At 35.0% G+C, this 21341-nt stretch overlaps 2 protein-coding genes across 2 annotated transcripts; one reads left to right on the plus strand and one right to left on the minus strand.

Annotated features, from left to right (window-relative positions):
* Nucleotides 1-623: 623 nt before the first annotated feature.
* Nucleotides 624-2209, plus strand: LOC110781979 (uncharacterized). The gene has a single exon (XM_021986058.2). The coding sequence runs from the start codon at nucleotides 848-850 to the stop codon at nucleotides 1889-1891; it is 1044 nt and encodes a 347-aa protein (XP_021841750.2). The 5' UTR covers nucleotides 624-847; the 3' UTR covers nucleotides 1892-2209.
* Nucleotides 2210-7229: 5020 nt separating this feature from the next.
* LOC110779287 (TPR repeat-containing thioredoxin TTL1) lies at nucleotides 7230-13342 on the minus strand. Its single transcript, XM_021983845.2, has 6 exons — nucleotides 12207-13342; nucleotides 11245-11440; nucleotides 10593-10765; nucleotides 8986-9524; nucleotides 8167-8267; nucleotides 7230-7621 (listed from the first exon to the last, which is right to left on the minus strand). Exons 1-6 carry the CDS (start codon nucleotides 13124-13126, stop codon nucleotides 7469-7471), a joined length of 2082 nt encoding a protein of 693 aa, XP_021839537.2. The 5' UTR covers nucleotides 13127-13342; the 3' UTR covers nucleotides 7230-7468.
* Nucleotides 13343-21341: the final 7999 nt, after the last annotated feature.

Below are 21341 nucleotides of genomic sequence, written 5' to 3' on the forward strand. Positions count from 1 at the left end.
TCTTCACTTTTTTGGAATTAGACTTCCAAAAAATTTGAATGTCAAACCAAACTAGCCCTTATACGGAATACTTCGTATATGAAAGTCGTATGTATAAACCAACTTAGTACTCCCTCTGTCCCTTAATACTCGACCTGTTTTGATCGGACACGCTTAACTTGCCAATGCACCACTTTGACTATCCATTTCTTTAACTACATATTATAAAAACTTATAAAAATATTAATATTTTGAAAATATATATTAAGATGAAGCCAACAATATATTATATACTAACATTTGTTTTTATATACTATAAATAAAACAGGGTCAAAGTGAATTATGTGAATAGTGCAAAAAGTAAAAACAGGTCGAGTATTAAGGGACAGAGGGAGTAATTTTTATCAAATAATTACACGTTGTGATCAGATAGTTATTTAATTACTTAAAATCAATCAACTAGTTATTACTTTCGAGTCAAATGTTACATTTTGTCGTCATATAATTATAATTTTTATTTTACCGTCATATCAGCTATTTTATACGTATGACCGTCTCATAAAAGATCTGTCCATCAATAAATCACCCTCAATTAGCTGTCACACCATTCCCTCGCCTTTCCTTTAAAACACCACCTTGACATCACCTTCCAAACACATACTCAAGTTCAACACAGCACGACATAAAGTTCATATATGAGAAAAAGAAAAAAAAAAATCACAAACCCCATACTCATACTACCACTACTACTCCCACACTACTTATAACAACTTCAACTACAATTTTGAGAGGAAAATAAAATCCAACTTTTTTTTCCATCACATAAAAATCATAACTTTTTTTTTACAACAAATAAAAATCAAGAAAAATGATCAAAGGAAGAGAAAACAAGCTATTAGGAACTCAATCAGCAGATTTCTTAGTATGTTTCCCATCAAGAAGCCACCTCACACTAATGCCTAAACCCATCTGCAGCCCTGCTCGACCGTCGGAATCAAACAAACGCAACCACAACCACCACCTTAAAAGGATCAACACTCGAGCTGCCGCCGCGGGAGGCCAAAACAGCCCACTAGTATGGTCTAAAAACAACCAATTACGGCCGGAAATAGCGGAGCCAACTTCCCCGAAAGTCACCTGCGCAGGGCAGATAAAAGTGAGGCCGAGCTCATCAAAAAGCTGGCAATCTGTAATGGAGGAGATTGAGAGGATTCACAACCGTGGAAAATCATCATCATCATCATCATCATCCAATAAGAAGAAATCGAAATTGGTTCATGGGTTTGGGTTTAAGAAAGATGTTATGAATTTCTTGACTTGTTTGAAGAATTTACGGGTTGATTTCCGGTGTTTTGGCCGGTTTCCTGATTCCGATATCATCAGCTCCGACGACGACGACGACGATGGAGAAGAAGAAGACGACGAGTTCGAAAACGACGACGTTTTTGATATCAATGAAGATGATAAAGAAAACAAAAACAGTATTATTACTAATAACAGTAATATTACTAATAATAGTAATAAAAATAGTCCATTGTTTTCTAAATGGTTCATGGTATTACAAGAGGAGAATCAACGGAGAGATATTACTACAATTAGTGAGAAAATAGTGAACGATGAATCTGTTTCGGCTGTTCCGCCGCCGAATGCTCTGTTATTAATGAGGTGTAGGTCTGCGCCAGCGAAGAGCTGGTTAGAGGAGAAAGAAGATGAAGCTAAAACAGAGGAAGTTGAAACAGAGGAACAAGATGATGAAAAGAAGGAGAAGATGAAGAAAAAAAGAGATAGTTTGGAAATATTGATGAAATATGATGCAGATTTTTATAATTTGTCTTCAGAAATTGTTCAGGAAACTTGGGTTATTGGTGGATGTAAAGATACTTTTTCCAGGAGCAGGAGTTGGAGAAGGTGATCTTCATTCCTCTGTTTTTTTTTTTCTTTGGAGTAAAATAATTTTATTACTCTTTTTCTAATAACTTTTTTTACAATTTTTTGTGGGGTTTTATTTTATTATTTGGGTTTTTTTTTAATTGGGGATGAAAAATCTCAAATTACCAAATTTTATTTTTTTAAACTTTGATGTTTGTTTCATAGTGAGTTTTTTTGTGTTTTTTGGAATTGTATTGTAAAATCTTGTACAGTTGCTGATTTCTTCTGTAAGTTGGGCAATAATATTTTAAAGTACCAACTGAAACAGAGCAATATATGATAGTGGAGTATATTCATTTTACTTGTTCACCTTTTTTTTTTTTTTTTTTTTTATTTTTTATTTTAATGTTTTCCTATCTTGTCTTTCTACCCCATTAAACAACATTCTATTTACCTATCTGGTCGATTCTTTTAGTTTTTAGACTGGTCTGTTCTAATCTGACTGGTCTGATCTGAATATTTTATATGAGTATTTTTTGCCTTTTCTGATCCGTTTCGAAATGAGAGAAAGATGAAAAGTACATAACCTAAATTAGAAAATCAAACAGTTTTATCTCATTTACCCCCTAAGGATTTTGTTGATACCCACGAGAAATGGTTAATTTTGTAAAATTGGCCCAAAATCCTCATAGTTGAAAATCCGCTAACAATTATTAACATTATAATGTGGAGTATTTCAATTACTTTTATTGAGAGTTTTACTAAGTTTTTTTTCATGATAATTGAAATAAGATTGTGCAGTGGTTTCTGAATCCGAAACCTCACATTAAAGATGGCTAAGTAAAGTAGCAATATTATGAAAATGTACACCACCCATTCCATTTACATAGTTTGTTGGAAAATAGTACAAAATCATTCACTCATCCTCATGCCACATATGATGGAAATTTATCAAAGGTTTCATATGATCAAGCTATAACTTTATAAACTCCCAAAAAAAAAAAAAAAGAAAAAAAAAGAAAAAGAAAGACAGGCTAATAACTAAAATGGGAGGCCCAAACTTCTACTTTTGGCATATGCAAAGTGAGTGGGATTGGAACCCACTTTGGTTGCTTCATGTTCACTCTTTTCACAATTAATTTTTTGCTTTTTTTTTCTTATCCTTTTTATAATTTCCAGCTCAATCAAGCATTTATTTATTTATTTAGAAATTGGTAATAATTTGGTGGCTTAATAATTGTAAATGATTACGCCAACATCCCATCTTACTATTGTATTCCTACTTTTACGGCTTTGTTCAAGTTTTTATTTCATCTCTTTTGGCATAGCCAAAGTGCCAATACCTGTTTCATGTTGAATTCGATCTATGCACTTGGTTTGTTACGTTGTTTACATCAATATCCAACATGGACTTAACTTTTTCATGAAGTAAGGTTAATTCATTGTACTTTCAATATTATTAATTTTATCATCCTTGTTCTGGAAATGTTACAACCTACCTGTTATATATGCGTACATGACATAACTTGTACATGGAAAAAATGATATTAATTCTTGAGTTAATTGGGAAAAGTTAACCATGTGTATTCGATTTTTAGATGGAAAGAATTACCAATCTATACTATAAAGTAATACAATAAAACTTTTTCGGAAAAATTCGATGATTCTTATTTCATGTTGTTAGGCATAAAATGATAAAATGTGTCTACTTAATTGTATTCGTGAAATCATGCCACAATTCCTTTTGACTCACTGATAAGAATGTGACATATGGGTAATGAATTAGGTTTCAATTACAAAATAGTTCAAAGAATTGTTAAAAAGTGTCTGAAAAATAAATTGAATTCAAGAGAAACTTAACACGAACTACTCTAATAGTGGAATTACTTACCGGGTAAAGGGAAATTGAATCTGAATCTACGTACATATTCTTTCTTGTTTTTATCTGACATTTTAACTTAGGTTTCTGAAGCTTTTTAAATTATTTTGAAGATCTTTTTTACAATTAAACAATAGGAATTTTGAAGAACACGCATAAATGGAATAGAAATTTGAAGATTTCACTAAAATTGTTATTATTGTGGTTGAATTAGAGAAGTTTTTGGTGGATTTCTTTGAAATTAATAACGGTTGTAAGAATGGTTGTAAGAATGAAAGTAAGAGCATGTAAAACCTTGACTTGTGTGTTGCTATAAAAAAAATTAACATATTAACCTATCATGCTGTCAAAGTGTCAAGTTCTACTAAAACTTGACAAGGGTCAGTTATGTGCCCCTTCTGCCCATGCCCGAAATGGAACGAAAATGCTACATATACTCCTTGGGTATCAAATAGTAACATACCCTGGGTTGTGATTGGTTTAGAATTTTAAATTTCATGTGGGGTTGCTATTTTAGATTTAAATTTTAATCTCATGTGGGGTTTGCTTATGTGAAGACAACCAATAGAAACCCAGAGTATGTTACTATTTGATACCCATGGAATATATGTATCAGCTTCCGAAATGGAAGCATGCATTTTCTATTGTTTCAACGTTCTTTCTTAGATTGACAAATGGCCGAATGGGCATGAGTCGCATTACTTTTTGAAACGTTTGTAAATTTGAGCCCATTAAATAGGCCCATTATTGAGTTGGCCAGACAAGCTACCCATAAATCGTATTGGGCCTAAATGCGGTTTGGCTGTGTTTTGGATTTTTGGGAGTGTTAAAATAATACTACAATGGTTAAGGTAACAGAGCAACAGTAGGGAATGTTTGGTGGATATTGAGAAGTGGATACCCATAATTTCATAAATGGTATTCACTAATCCGGGCATGGATTATTAGAAGTTTGGTAGCATGTTAGGTGATGGGGTGGGATTTGGGTTACATTTTTTTGCCAGACTGGGTATGCATTTGAAATATGTCCATCGCAGAGGTGAAAGTTTGGTACCGAACCGAACCGAATCGAATAAGAAATTCGGTTCGGTTTTTTTTCTATTCGGTTCTGTTTGGACTGAGATTTAAAAAAAATGGTTTTATGGTTTGGATTGGATTGAAAAGTCTGAAACAAAATAAATCGAACTTGGCTAAAAAGTATAATAAGGGCCCAAAAATTGGCTAAAAATAAGTATAATATAGGCCCAAATGGAAGGCCCATAAAAATTCGGTTTTATGGTTTGGATTGAACGAAAATAAAAAATCCGATTTGGTTTGGTTTGGACTAAAAGGTTATTTGGTTTGGATTCGGTTTCAAAAAAGAGATTACGGAGACAACATTAGCGACGCCTCGGTATTCTGCTTCTGCACTTGATTTAGACAAAGTATGTTGACGCTTCGACGACCAGGAAATAAGATTATCACCCCAAAAACAACAATAACCAGAAGTCGAACGACGAGTGTCTGGACAACCCGCCCAATCTGCGTCAGTATAAGTAATCAACCGTGTAGTAGCAGACGGATATAAATGTAACCCATGATCAATGGTTCCCTGAATGTAACGCAGAACAGTTCTTCGGGGTCAAACCTTCAATCTTAGGGCAATTTTCAATTGAACCCAGACAACTTTGAAGCTTTTCACAGAAAGAATTAGGCATAAAAACTGAATTAGTACGGTTTGAATTCGGTTTAGACCTTAATACAAACCAAAAGACCGAAACTTCGCCATCCTAGTCCGCATAGGCGCATATCCATGTAACACAAAGCAACTTTGTATGCCACTAAAAAAAAAATAAAGGCGAGTTGAACTATTTGGTGAAATTGAAACGTTTCTCGTAAAAATAGATTTCACTATAAGATAGACTATATTGTGACCCAAAACAAATTGTCTGGATTAAACCCAATAGGAAATAGTAACTCATTTGGAACCAAATAATAATATGACTAATAATTATTAACTCTGTTGAAATAGAATAAGGAGTATAATTTGATATAATTATATCCACATTATAATTCTATCCGTGTAAAATTTTATTAACCCGTGCAATGTATGTATTGGAGAATAATCAAATGAGAAAGATTGAAATTGTGAGACTATAATATTTGACATGGTATCAAAGCATAAGTTAAAAATTTAAGGTTTTTATTTATTTATTTAATCAGCTAGACATCCGTGATGGTGGATGGTGAGGAAATCGAATACTTCACACTTTTATATATCCGTTAAAATTTATCGACAATAAACTAAGTATGAAATAAGAAAATTAACATGAATCACATCAAAATTGAATTCTCCATGTAATGTTTCGATAAATTATCACAAGTTTGTGTTTGTTTTTTCTTTGAGGGAAAACAAAGTTTCTATCTAAATAAAAAATACTAGTAATAATGTAATATTATCAAACATCAACTTTAATAATGTGAATTAACATAAATCCAAAATGATGTGAAGTAATAGAATTATCGAAGAGGACAACAAAATAAGACCAATCAAAAAATTAAAAAGTACAAATTAATCATTATGAAGCAGAAAATATTACTTAATTAGGGAACTTGTTCTCCTTTATGAAGCAGAAAATATATATGGGTCAACGAGTATATTGCTTAACAAAATTTCTGATTTATCAATCATAATTTGGCATTTTGTCCAGATACACACTTAAAATTATTAGAAAAAGCTATCACTAAAATTAAAATTTAAAAATGTTAGAAAAAGCAATATTTTGAACAATAAAAACCAACCCACTACACGAATGCTTTAAGATTTAATTAATATTATACTTAAACTTTAATCAAATCCATCTTAACCCCTTACCAAATCACAAACAGTGTAATTAACATAAAGAAAAGTAGAAGCAACCCCAACCACCAAAATAACAATTCCCTCATACTAACACTTGGACCCCTAGTGGCTAACTGGCTACTAGTGCCGACGGTTTTTTCATATTCGGGCTGTAATATTTGTGGTAACGGGTAGTGTTTTGATCTGATCAATATATTATTTGTAAAATCGATAAGTGTTTGACAATGTAACGGTGTAGGTATAGGTAGCTGTTGGGTAATTCTTACGTTAACATTAGTAACGCTCAAATATAGCGGGTAACAATTGATTATGAATTCATGAAAGTATTTTACCGTATCAAGTATCAAATGATACTTTGATAGCTCAGCTAACCGTTATCCGCTGCTATTCACTCCTACCCGCTACTCAATCGCTAACCGTTACTGTTAGTTTTGCTGAACAGAGTCTAAGTCCATTGGCAGATCTTGAACAGATTTACGAGGGGCTAGTAGAATAATGAAGCAAATATTGTACAATATTTATACGATTATATTCAAATTTTAAGAGGGCCTGAACTAAAATACAGCCGTAATTACCCGGGACAACCCGGGCCCACCCAGACCAATAGGAAAAACCGCCACTAGTTAAGTAGTCTAGTAACAAGTCTTAAATGAGGCGAAGTTATAAGAATTATAAAATATTTCATTCAAAAGTACCTCTTCGTAAAATAACAAAATCACTCGATTTAACAATAAAGTATTGTAAGTCTGCCTCACACATACAACGCGTACAAGATTGATTTTTGGCGCGCTTGATTTTTTAAAAATCATTTTGCGTGTGTCGGTAAAATGAACGAGTTTTCGCTTTAGCTACCAATTCTGATCAATTATTTTTCAGTTTTCTGGTAAAGTAGTTTGTTTTCAGCTGCTATACAATTTAACTGAATTTTGCAGTAATTCAAGATTGTTTCCTGGAATGTCTTTAACCCTTGTTCCATTCTTGTATATTTTGAAGGCAGGTGTATATGTTACTGCCTCTGACTTTGCTAAGTATGGGTGATCTTCCACTTCCACCTGTATGTGTTCAAAATTAGAACAAAAGATATTCAAAATTAGTGGCACGATTAAAACCGCTCGTATAATATAGACGTGGCAAAACTGATCCGTTTATGACTGCATATATGATTACTCAGACTAAATTATTGGTTTCGTATCCGAAAAGTACTTGAAACCAAAAGTAACCTAACCTTAACATATGTCCGAACATTAGTGAAGCCAATGTATACCAAGTGGGGTCACTTAATATTTCATTAATTCATTTTAAAAGCTACTTTAATTTAGTTAATTTTTCATTAGTTTTTTTGATAAGTTACCCTACTTGATGTAACTTCTGGATCCATCACTGTGCCTGAATTGATAAAAATCAAACAGTTTAACTCTATCATTCGAATATGACCCGACTAATTTAGATGTTTATTAGTCAAATTACATCCTTTTCAAGCATGTTTTTCTTACTTTGAATTATTTGAAGGAGTGTAAACAAAGATGTTCTTATTTTGACCATATTTTTTGCCTATGCCTTGAAAAATAAGTACAAGATGTTAGAGTGTAGTACAAACCTTGAGAAAATTGATGGATGGAAACTTCAAACAAACTTGTTCCAACAATGACAACGCCTTTTCCTGCTTCGACTTGGTACAGAATAACACCACTGACATCCCTATAATTTCCAAATTCAGTAATCTAGTTAAGAAATAACAGTGTCACAAAAATGGCGTACAGACCCGATCAACTTGAGTCGACCCCGCCCGGCCCGTAAATAGTGGGGTTGGACATTTTTTATTCCCGTTTTCCGGATCGGCCCGGCCAAATTTTAATTTTTTGGACGGTTTGGGGAACTTAAAACTAAAAATTTAGTTATAAAATGAGCCCGACTCAAAAATCCCTCAATGTTGGGCCAAAATGGTGGATTTTGGGCACACAAAATTGGCCTGAAGTTTGACCCAACCCGAACCAATGCTAGAATCTAGAGGTGATTAAAATTCGGGTCGGGACAGGCTTTAACACAAAAAACATGCACAAACACATAAATTTGGTACGGGCTTTGCGGGCCAAAACGAATTTTATCGGGCTGGGTTGATTTTAGTTTTAAAATGCATATTTCAGGCTACTCAAAACCACACTTTCCGGGCCGGGCCAGACTATAGGTGATCAAGTCTACTAGAAACCAATACAACAGTATTTTATAGGTGATCACCCCGCTATTTTGGTCCGAAATGGTGGGTTTTGGGCACATAAAACCGACCCGATTTGTGGCCCGGCCTAAAAGTCCGCTATTTTGGACCAATTTAGTGGATTTCAGACACACAAAATCGACCCGAAGTGTAACCCGGCCCGACCCAATACTAGAAACTAATACAACAGTAATTTATCCTCACCTGGAGAAGTAATCAAGTGTCTGAAACATTCAACACTAGAAACCTTTACAACATCAGAACCAAACTTCATATCCTTCACATCTTCACCATTCTGTCTCTTAAACTGAACCTTAGCCTCGAACAAAGCCCGACCCACTTCCTCATCACCGGGCTTCTCCCTAATCAAGATCTCATAATCCTGTATCGAAGCTTCCCATCGTCCCATCTTCGCATTACAGTGAGCCCGTCTCAGTCTAGCCTTACTGTAAGACGGCTGCAGATTAAGAGACAATGTACAGTCTTCTAGAGCTTTCTCGAACTGTCCTAGTTTAGACCGACAAGCTGCTCTGTTACATAAAAGAACGGAGTTGAAAGGATCGTACTCTAATCCTTCTGTGTATATGCTGCAAGCATCTAAAAGGTTTGATTCTTTGAAGAGTTTGTTTCCCTTTGATCTTGCTATTGATACAGATCGTGTTTTTATTAACATTGATCTTGATTCTTTGTTGTTTGGGTTGAGTTGTGCTGCTTTTTGTGCTGCTGTAATCGCTTCTTCAAACCTGTTATTTCCCACCAAGTAATTAACAAGGGTTAATTAAGCAAGGTTATCAAAATTGTGATTCTGATTTGAATATATCGGGGGAAAGGTCTCTTGGTATCGAATTGTAAAATCGAATCCTAGAATCTTACCGTTTTACGTACAAGTATAATAAAGATTTTATTCTCAAATTTCATTGAAAATGCTTATATTATACTCCCTCCGTTCATAAATAAGTGTCACATTTGGGCTCGGGCACGATAATTAATAAAATTGTAAAGTGGGTAAGAGTTAATGATTGTGAATGTTTTTTTTGGGAAAAGGATAAAGTAGATAATTGTTTAATTGAATAAAGTACAAATAAAAGTGTATGTGTGGATTGAAAAGTGGAAAAGTGTAGAATGTGTAAGTAAAAGTAATTATGATTTATAGAAAAGTGGGAAAAGTGTATGAAAAAGTGTGAAAAGTGTATGGAAAAGTGGGAAAAGTACATGTTCAAAAATAAAAATGTGACACTTAGGGAACGCCAAAAATGGAAATGTGACACTTATTTAGGAACGGAGGGAGTACTTACTAATTGAAATATATAGTTTTTTACCAGTTAAAATAACCAATAATTAACAATTAATATCTATTAATAAAACTTCGTTCTATTCGACTTATTTTATCTGAACTTACTGAACTTATCTTAACTTATTTAAACTTATTTATCTGAAAAAAACTAATTTTGACTGAAATGAACTTATTTGTGTGTTAAAATGTGTGAAAGAAACTTATTTTTTTAGAACTTAACTTAATTTATCTGAAGTTAACTGAACTTATCTAAACTTATTTTATCTAAAATAAGTCAAAATAAGTCGAGCAGAACAAAGTCTAACTTTCCCATCATGATTCAATGTACGAGATTATCGCTAATCAAGAAAAAAATGTAGGATCGTGTAAAATCGTAAATCAAATCAAGACCATGTTTAAATCATAGATTTGAATTGCAATTTTAATAACCTCGATGTTACGGAGTAACTGTTAAGCATATTTTATGTCTTTGTACTTCGTTAATTAAAAATATTGTGTTACTCCACTTTCCACTAACCTGCCTGTTGCCATATAAATCTGTGCTTTGATCAAGTACAAGAAAGTGGTTTTAGTTTCATCAAATAATTGAGTGTATAACTCCATGTCGAATGAAGGTGCCCTCTTGAAAGCTGCATAGGCTTCGTCGTGTCTTTGAAGGTTCAATAAGGCTTGGCATTGAAGCGCGTAGATCTTTCTTGTCAGAAATCAGGAACAAAAATTGGATTAAGAAAACAAATTTCAATAAAAAAAAAAAGGCAAATTTGTCAAAAACTAGCTTATAAAATTGTTTTATTGTTAGAAACTACTCTTATAAAAAATATTGTAATTAAATACCTTATAAAACAAATTATGTTGCAAGATATTACGGAGTATATTTTTCCGAATTATGAAGGTTGGCTCAAAATTCCGCGATTGACTTTACCATATGTATCTTACGCCCCTCTTAATTACCCTTTTTCCCGTTAGATATCACGTGAGATACATCTAGTAAAATCGATCCAGGAATCTTGAATCAATGCTCATAATTTCTCATAATCTTACGAAATATCATATCTTACCATATCAAATTTTATAAGTTTTTTTACAACATTTTTTTCCACAAGGTAGACTTTGACAAATTTGCCTAAAATAAAATTAACAATTCTGAGATGTTAATGAACTTAGTTTACCTGCAATGAAGAGTTGGCCCCAATTGCTAATGCATCATGTGTATTTCTTAACAAATTTCCCCAGTTTTTAACCTCCTTAGCTTCATTACACTTACAGAGACATTTCTGAAGAGCTTTGGCCTGAGTTATGTCTGTTAAACTGGTTACACTTCCTGAAAGACTGTAATGTTCCATTGCTTCCTCCGCATATCCCAGTCTTACATAACAAAAAAGAAACTCATTAATAACTCAGACACAGAAATGTAGAAGTATAAATCAAAAGATTAATTCTTGTGAAGAACAGTTGTATGGTAAGAAATGGCCATGACATACTTAAAGAGTTGATCAAAACCCGAGCCGGCCCGGGCCGGGCAGGGCAGGGTTTTAATACCAAAAAACTAATTCCCGGCCAAACCCATGATTTTAATGGGATTACGGGCCAACACGGGCTTTTCTAGGACGCGCTTCAATATAAAAGCTAATGCCCAAAGCCATGATTTTGATGGGACTTCGGGCCAAAGTGGCTTTCGGGTCGAATCAGGCTTTGTTCTAAAAATGTTTTTTTGAGGATGCTCATACCCGTACTTTTTTCGGGTCGAAATATAGTTGATCAGGTCTACATAAGACGGTCTCATACTAGATTTTCCATATAACTAGTGGTTAAATTACCTGAAATAGAAAAGTTACTAAAAATAGAAGTGTGACCCCTAATAAAATACGATCGGAAATGGTAATTGTGACTCCGGAAAAATATGGAGGGAGTAATGGCTAAACCCATGATTTTGTTGGGATTTTCGGGCAAGAACGAGTCTTTTTTGGTCCGGACTCGTGCTTTGTTCTAAAGAAGTGTATTTGAGGATGCCAACACCCTACTTTTCGGGCCGGTCTGGCCAACGGGTCAGGCTATAGTTGATCAGGTCTACTCAAGACCATTTCATACTAGATTTCCCCACACAATTATTGGTTAAAACTTAAAAATTTACCTGAAATAAAGTCCTGCAAGACGATGGTGAGCCCTCTGATAACAAGGATCAATCCTAACAGCTTCCCTGCACTCATAAACAGCCTCTAACACCCTCCCAAGTGCTGTCAAAACAGCACTTTTATTACTTCGATAAGCAGCCACACTATCATCAATAGCAATAGCCTGATCATACAAAACCAAAGCCTCCTCATACTTCCCCTGTTTATACTTCTCATTCCCCAATGACTTCATCTCCTCAGAATCCAATTTACTCATTGAACTGTAAATTCTAAGTTCATCAGTACTGTTCCTCTTCAATATATTTCCCATGGTAACATTGTTAAAATCCAAGGACTTATTTACAGTAGTGGGATTACCAGAAACAGAAACAGAGCACTTCTGTTTCATCATCATCATGCTGTTGGACTGCAGTATGTTTCCTGAAGGTGTTCTTGGTGTTACTGCTTCACTTTGATTATGGTTTTGTGATGATGATGATGATGATGTTGTTGAAACCCTTGCAGCATCTGAAAACCTTCTACTTTGATTATTATTATGGTTTTGTGAAACAGAGCATCTGGGACTAGCCATGTTATACTTCACCGTTGTTGAAACTTCTGCAGGTTTCAATTTAACAGAAGCAAAGACAACAGGCTTAGGATTAACCTGGTCTTTTTTCTCAGTTACTACAGGATCAAAGAGAACAGGCTTATGATTAACCTGGTCTTTTTTCTCAGTTACTACAGAAGCAAAGAGAACCGGTTTGGGATTACCCTGGTCTTTTTTCTCAGTTGCTACTACATCCTTCTTGTTGTTGTTTATATTTGAAGGAAGTGAACGAACAGAGGACCTTCGAGAACAGAGGCTATGGCGGTTGAAGAGACCACCCATGAAGCCGCATCCATGGTCAGATGATTCAACCATGTAAGTTGTAGCCATTTTTGTGAAATTGTGAAGGTTTTGATGTAATAATGAAAAAACAGGGGAAATGTAACAGTTATTTAATAAAACAGGAAGAAGGTTGGAGAGGAAATTATGATTGAAGGAGATGGCTTGAAGAAGAAGGACATTGTTTTTGAAGTTTATATGTATAAGGAGGCTTAAGGAATTCTTCACTACTGCAGTTTGGAGTGGCAATCAAGGAACTCACTTTATTACCTAATTTTAGGGGAGAACAAAAGGAGATTCTTTTTTTTTAAAAAAAGAAATGCCCACTAAATTTTTTATATTAAAAAAATAAAATTATTTTATATTATTGGTTTTGTTGAAAGATTAGCAATGGTTTGATAATTAAGAAACAGTTTATCTTGTTTTGTGTCTGCCAATTAATGAAAAAAACAAAATGGAAGAAACTGTTCCTATACACTACCCCAAGTGATCCTGTTTACTAATTGTGTACTTATCTACTTCTTCCTTTGTTTAATGAAGTACTTAATTTGGTTGTGTTGCAACCACAACTCTAGGGTATAGGTTAGGTTCAAATTAATATATTGTTTTTGTTGATTAGGGTAATGGTTGTTCTCTTCACCTTGTTTTTATTGATTATTAGATCAGATCAGAAAAATCAAATAAAATCATACCAGATCAGAAGAAAAAAAAACAAAAAATACCCAAAGAAAACATTCAAATCAAATCAGATCAGATCAAGTGAAGAAAACAAATCCTAAACGCATAGAGAAACATACACATGATTCATGTACGTGGTAACACGCACTGATCTAATTTGGATTTACGCTCTAAGTAAATTAATCCATAATGTAATTCAAATTTATAACACGTTAGTTAGTCAAAAGACTCAAAACGTGTACAAAGGGTCAAGATAGATCGACATATGATATTAATTTTTGTGCAGATGAGCCATAAGGCGTGGATGAGAATCGATTTCATGATCACCTAAATCGAGAGGGAAGTTCTTGCCAACTGAGCTATCCCCCATTCTCACATGTGATTTATGCTACAACCGGATAAATTACTCATTGTGGTAGGTTTGAACTTGTAGTGATCATTAACTAGACAAAATTTATGGTTCGAGGGACAAACTTAATTAGTCAAAGATCCTTCACCCTTGTGTTATGACTTTATTGTATGCCTTAATTAGTGATAATTGTACTCTCATGTTTTAAACCCTGTCAATCATGGTCAAAACTTAACTCTAAATGGTGAAAGAATTAATTCAACCCATTTTCAAGTAGTTTGATTATTACTAAATTTGATAACATACTCCCTTGTTAGGTGAATTATTCTAGGGAGTATTATTTAAACTAGAAAACGTATTTAATTAATTAATTGATCCTACCAACAAAACAGTTTAATCCAATAATTTTTTAGGTACTTCAATAATTTAATTTTGATTTTAGCTACTTATATATCAAACATTTAAACCCATATTCACCAAATGGATATTATCCTTTCCATTATTTTCTTTATCTCTATAATTATTTATGCACTTGTTCCCTTCAATTTCCAAAGACCTTCCTACTTTTCGTTTAATTTTGTTTTCTATAATTTGATAAATAAAGTTCTCTATTTCACCCTCACTTATCCAACCCTAATGCATGAGCTTACTTAAATTATTTAGGTTCTGTTTTATTTGACTTATTTTGTCTGAGTTATATCATTTGATTTATTTCATACGAGAAAAACTTATTTTGTTTGAAATAAATGTATTTATGTGTGAAAATGTCTGGAAAAAAAAAACTTATTTTTTCTTAACTTATATTATACTTATTTGATCTTATTTTGTCCAAAATAAATCAAATAAGTAAAACATAACATAATAAAAGAAAATTAAAGAGGTATAATACTCAAATGAAAAGTAATTGATCACATTCTTGTTGCTAAAAAGTAAAGATAGAATTTTGTTGTTACAGTAATTAGGAATGTTTTTTTTAATGAGATAAAATAATAAAAGAAAATTAAAGAAGTATAATACTCAAATGAAGTAGGGTCATATACTCAAATAGTAGATTAGTAGAGTGTTTAGGACCACCAAAATGTAACCCAAAAATGAGGACTTCGGCTAAGATGATGACGAATGGGTGCCTTTAGTCGGTGCCGTCTGATAAATTATGGATTTACTAAAACGACAGAAATTTTGTGAATATTTTGACTACCAACTTCCCCCTAATTTGTTTCACTGAATGTGTCAACAATACTATTGTTTCATGTTTGTTGTGCTCACCAATATTTGTGGTGCCCTTGATTGATTTCATTTCTTGTATTAATTATATTGTTAACATCATAATACAATTCAATTAGTAGATGGGATATTAGTAAGGATGAGGGTCTGAGTATAATAGGTAACGTTTGAATCATCTCTCACTTATTTGTGATATGTACTGTATTTGTGGTTCATTCGGAAAAAAGAAAGATTCAATCAGCGGGGATGAAATCGGCTATAGTTATTCTGCACTTGCGGTATTTTTGAAAACTAATTGATTCAATTTTGTTTGAAATTTTGTAAGAAATAACTCATTTTATCAACAAAAATGGTCTCTATTTATCATACTAAGGCCTAAGAGCGTGTTCGACGGTAGCGTTTGAGGTAGCGGGTAGAGCGTTTTGTGAAGGAAATAATGCCCTTGGTCCAAGTATGCATTCTATGTTAAGTCTAATAAATGCGGTTCAGTATTAATTAACAAGTTAATAATTCAGTGAGATCAAGTGAGCTGAATGCCTAGCTAGAGGCCGCTTCAGTTCAAGTGGAATTAATGATATTAATCCACAGCTTACTCTTGACTGAACCCGTAGGGTCACACAAATAGTACGTAAACGGATCAAGTATTTAATGGCATTAAATACTCCATCTATGAATATTCGGAACCGACGGATCTTGGTTTCAGTGGGAGCTAAGATCGTCATAGGCAAGAAATGAATACTCCGGAAACGATGATATTGCCGGAAACGGAAATATGGATCGTATCGGAAATATGAATATTATCCAAGTCGTAGATGTTGCCGGAAACGGAAACATGGTACGTATCGGAAAATATTATTGGAAATGGAAATATTACCAGAATCGGAAATATTGCCGGAAACGGAAATATTGTCGGAATCGGAAATATTACCGGAATCGGAAAATAATTCCGGAAACGGAAATATTAAATATTTGTTCGAAACGGAAATTAATTCCGGAATCGGAAATATTAAATATTGTTCGTATCGGAAATAGATTCCGGAAATGGAAATTTAATCGGAAGCGTATCGTACGAATTAGCATCGGACGAGGCCTGCCGGACGAAGGCCCAGCACGAAGCCGGGCCATCGCCCAGCAAGCACGCACGCCACAAGCCCAGCGCGCGCCAAGGCCACGGATGCGTGGGCCGCGCTGCATGGGCTGCTGCTCGCACGCGCATGGGCAGCCCTTGTGGCTGCCGTGTGTGTGTGAGTTTGTGCTCATGCGTGATTCCTGAATCTGCAAGAGTCAGTGTATGATTAAATGTCTATTCCTAATTGGATAAATTAATTAAATAGAATTCATGTAGGATTCTAATTTCAATTAATTCGTATCCTACTAGGATTACGATTCCTTTTCCATAACTCTATAAATAAAGGCCTAGGGGTCATAATTTATACACAAGTTTCAAAGTATTCAAAAGTGAGTTTTTGAGAGAAAATCAAACACACATCTTGCTCAAAAGTGCCGAAATTTTCTAGTACCTTAAGGGCGATTCTAGTTGGTCAATCTTAAGGCGGATCCGGACGTGCTGTGGACTATCTACGGAGGGACGACACTTGGAGTCCTAAAAGACTTGTTCTTGTTCGGTTCGGGCGCAGCTAGGGAGGGCACGCAACAAAGAGTATGCATCTAATTATGCTATATGATTATGTGTAAATAATATGTTTCCTGGGTTAATGGTTGTTTCCGCATGATCTATGTAAATGTCATATGTATCATAACTTAACAGTGGTATCACGAGCCCCTTATTATTTTCATAATCTAAATTGCATGAACATGGTTAAATATTACAAATTTGCAAGAATTAAAAGGGGTGATTAATTTTCGTAATTGTTAATTAATTGCAAATTGCGTTTATTTAATTATATGTACGCAGTTTTTCGGCAGTTTCTTCATTACTCATCCGAATTGAGTGATTTTTGTGTCAATTCCGTATGTAAAAGGCATTCTAAAATTTTGACAAAAATAGTATTTTTCTGCCGAACCCAGAATTCTCAAATTCGAAGCCTAACTATGACTTTTCGAAGGTTTTAGTTTTTCGGATGCAAAATTTCGTAAATTTAAGATGTTAAATTAAATATTTGCGATTCCTGTTGATAAATCTTGAATTTTTGATTGACCTACTGCATATGTTTAACAAGTTTGAGTGCCTAGTCTTGTTAATTATGCAATCTAATTTGTAATTATGATTAATTTGTTGAAAATTAGAATAATTTAGAATTAATTTGATTTTCATAATTAATTGTAATTTAATTAGAAACCTATGATTAAAAACCACCATAAAAATTGTAAATTTACGATAAATTTTAAATTTTTATGACCTAGACTTGAATCCATATCAATCGGAAATCAATTGGATAATAAATTTTCGATTTTTCGCCCTAAAATTATGAAATTAATAATATTTATTAATTTGTCATTAATTTTAAATATAAATTTTAAATTTTTATGCGATTCGTTCAAATAACTTGCACGCACGAAGCAATGGACGCTTCGTGTTACCCTTAAGGGGTGTTGTATAATGCGGGCATGCGACGACGAGCAAGGGAGCTCGTCGCCCGTGCGGCACGAATGCAATGAGCAAGGGCGTAGTGCACGAGCACAAGGCAGCAGCCCTGCCTTGTGTCGTGTGCCACGAGCAATGAACGGATGGGCATGGGCGAGGGGCGAGCCAAGGCAGTCGCGTGTGGGCAGCAAGCGAGCTGCGCCACAACGCGCGCTGCCTCGCACAAGTGCGCGCAGCCTCGCGCGCAGCGAGCGCAAGCTCGCGTGCCACGAGCGCTGCGCACAGCATCACTCGCGCGCACAGCGCGCGACGTCGCCCGCCCAGCGAGCGATGTCGCGCACCAGCGAGCGATGGCTCGCGCGCGCGCAGCGAGCGATCTCGCGCGCCAGCGAGCGATGGCTCGCGCGCACCAGCGAGCGATGCAGCGCCCCAGCGAGCGATGGCTCGCGCGCACCAGCGAGCGATCTCGCGCACCAGCGAGCGCGGTAACGCGCGCGCGCTGCGAGCGATAGCTCGCGTGCGGTGGGCGCTGTGCGGAGGCTTGCGTATGGGACAGCAGCAGCTATGCAACGAGCGCATGGGCTGCGCGCACATGGCCAGCAATGGCTGTGTGCGTACAGCCCATGGGCGTGCAAAGCGTAGGGTGTTTGCGTTACGATTAGATCGTTTTGAATGTTTAATTTGAAAATTTCAGTTCACGTAATTTTAATTAATTTTAAAATTAATAATTTGAATTAATTTCTTGGATTTTAATTTTGAATATTATAATTATAATAAATGGAATTTATTCTAATTATTTTACTAAAATTAAAATCATGAATTAATTTAAATGCGACTGAAATTAAATTAAATTTTGGATTCAATTATAAATTTATAGGTGCTTTAAATTTTAATTAAATTTGTATGTTTCCGGTTAGACTAGAAATACAATTTTATGTTTAAAATTAGTAAAGCATATGAATTTATTGGTTTGAGTGGGAGTGCTTTTAGTCATAAACTCTTGATTAGGTCTACAAATCCTTAAGGTTAAAACAACTCGATTAGAATTAATAAGGACTGAATAATTGGTAGATTATTGGTGCCCTTGATTAATTGCTGCAAATGTTTACGTGATGCATAATGTGTTTGACTAACCAGCTATGTGGGCCATTCATGATAATGAATGGGTGAATGGTATATATTGTATATGTACTGTTTTGCAGGTTATGAAGTGACTAGTATGGCCCAAATAGGATAGAAAATATGGTCTGCGTACCATTAATTTGAATGTAATTGGTCTAAAGTACCAAAGTTGTTTTTCAATTCAAATATGGTCTGCGTACCATCAAATAGTTGTAATTAGTTATAACTTATCCTATTTGAAGAAAATGGTGCCTCCCACGGAGATTTTCAAGACGGACTTTGAAGTCAAAGCTTCAAGATGAAGTCGGGCCATACTAGATCACAAATATCTTATGCATGTTTTAAGTTATTTATTGCTTTAAATATGTCTTAAAATGCATGAGATCAAAAGCTTGATTATGTTGCATGATTAAGGATTTTAGTTCACTTAAAATCTAACCAACATAGTAAGAGCCTTAAGTTCCAAACTTAAAAATTGAGTTAAAAGGTGCCATGCCAAAATATACACTTGCTTGGATATCCTTTACATCAATCTAGTAATAGTTTTCGCTCAGCGAGGTGTTACTTATTGGTCCTAAAGGGGCAAGGTACACAAATAATTGTGAGTACATGTTAGTTTTGGTGAAACTCAACGATATAAGTAAGGAGTCCTTTTATGTCGTGGCAAATTCGATAGGTTTACCTAATAAGTTCTTAGACGTACCTATCAACCAAGAATAGTTTCTAGACTATTAGCAAAAGGCTTTTGCTTACCTAAGATGTTCTAGGATTAAGTCGACAAACTGTGCTTAGTTCTTCAATGATTTTAGGATCTTGGAATCATTTTATTCACACCTGCCGGAACACATAACTTGAATAAAATGCTTAATAAACATTGAATTATGCATGTATGCTAGAATTTAAGTTTATTAAGAGAAACTGTGAATGGTTATTTATTTGTTTATTCTTTTCAATTGTAGTTTTAATATGGCAAACAACAATTCATTCAACATTCGATCAATTCTCGAAAAGGAGAAGTTGAACGGGAAAAACTTCCTTGACTGGCAAAGGAACTTGCAAATAGTTCTTATGCAGGAAGAAAAGGAGTATGTCCTAGATGAGGCGATGCCCGAAGCTCCTGGCGACGGGGTCACTCAGGCTGCCCTCAATCGTTGGATTGATGCCAACAAGGATGTGAAATGTCTAATGCTCGCCACCATGAGTGCGGATCTGCAGAAAACGTTCATCAACTCAGATGCTTTCACAATCATCAGTGAGTTGAAGAACATGTTCCAAGATCTGGCTCGAGTCGAAAGATTCGAGACTCATAGGCAAATTCTTGAGACCAAGCTTAAGAAAGGCGAGCCCGTAAGTCCACATGTTCTCAAAATGATTGGACTCATTGAGAATATGAGTCGGCTGGATCAGCAATTTTCTCAGGAAATGGCTATAGACACCATCCTCCATTCTCTTCATAGCGGGTATGATCAGTTCAAACTGAACTACAGTATGAATAGTCTGGACAAAACGCTCACTGAGCTTCACGGTATGCTGAAGACCGCTGAAAAGACGCTCAAAAGTGATAAGCAGGATGTGCTTATGGTGCGTGGGGGCAAGTTCAAGAAATCTGGAAAGAAGAGGAATGCTAAGAAAGGTGGCAACAAGGCCAGCCCAACTAAGCAAACTGGCGCCAAATCTGCAAAGAGGAAGGTCAGTCAACCCACTTCTGAATCCGAATGCTTCTACTGCAAGAAGAAGGGGCATTGGAAGAGAGATTGCTTGAAGCTAAAGGAAGATCAGAAGAACGGAACAGTCGTTCCATCTTCAGGTATTTTCGTTATAGACTGTATACTTGCTAATTCAACTTCTTGGGTATTAGATACAGGTTGTGGCTCACACTTATGTTCCAATCCACAGGGACTAAGAAGAAGTAGAAAGTTAAGCAAGGGTGAAGTCGACCTACGAGTGGGAAATGGAGCACGGATTGCTGCATTAGCTGTAGGAACTTACTATTTGTCGTTGCCCTCCGGGCTAGTTTTGGAACTGGAAGAATGTTTCCATGTTCCAAGTCTTACTAAAAACATCATTTCAGTTTCTTGCTTAGATGCTAAGGGATTTTCCTTTATAATAAAAGACAATAGTTGTTCGTTTTATTTTAAAGAGATGTTTTATGGATCTGCTAGATTAGTCAATGGACTTTATTTATTAGATCACGACAAACAAGTATATAACATAAATACCAAAAAGGCCAAAAAGGATGATTCAGATCTCACCTATCTGTGGCATTGTCGATTAGGCCATATAAACTTGAAACGCTTAGAAAGACTTCAAAGGGAAGGAATTCTAGAACCATTTGACTTAGAGGATTA

Source organism: Spinacia oleracea, chromosome 2 (assembly GCF_020520425.1).
Source record: "Spinacia oleracea cultivar Varoflay chromosome 2, BTI_SOV_V1, whole genome shotgun sequence".
Taxonomy (NCBI): Eukaryota; Viridiplantae; Streptophyta; class Magnoliopsida; order Caryophyllales; family Amaranthaceae; genus Spinacia; species Spinacia oleracea.

Excerpts from the sequence above, each read along its gene's own strand:
- LOC110781979 (XM_021986058.2), top strand. The coding sequence starts at position 848 with ATGATCAAAGGAAGAGAAAACAAGCTATTAGGAACTCAATCAGCAGAT.
- LOC110779287 (XM_021983845.2), bottom strand. The coding sequence starts at position 13,126 with ATGGCTACAACTTACATGGTTGAATCATCTGACCATGGATGCGGCTTC. Across the intron at positions 10,766-11,244 it reads GGGCCAACTCTTCATTGCAG|ATCTACGCGCTTCAATGCCA; the intron begins GTAAACTAAGTT and ends CTGACAAGAAAG. Across the intron at positions 7,622-8,166 it reads CATCCATCAATTTTCTCAAG|GTGGAAGTGGAAGATCACCC; the intron begins GTTTGTACTACA and ends GAACACATACAG.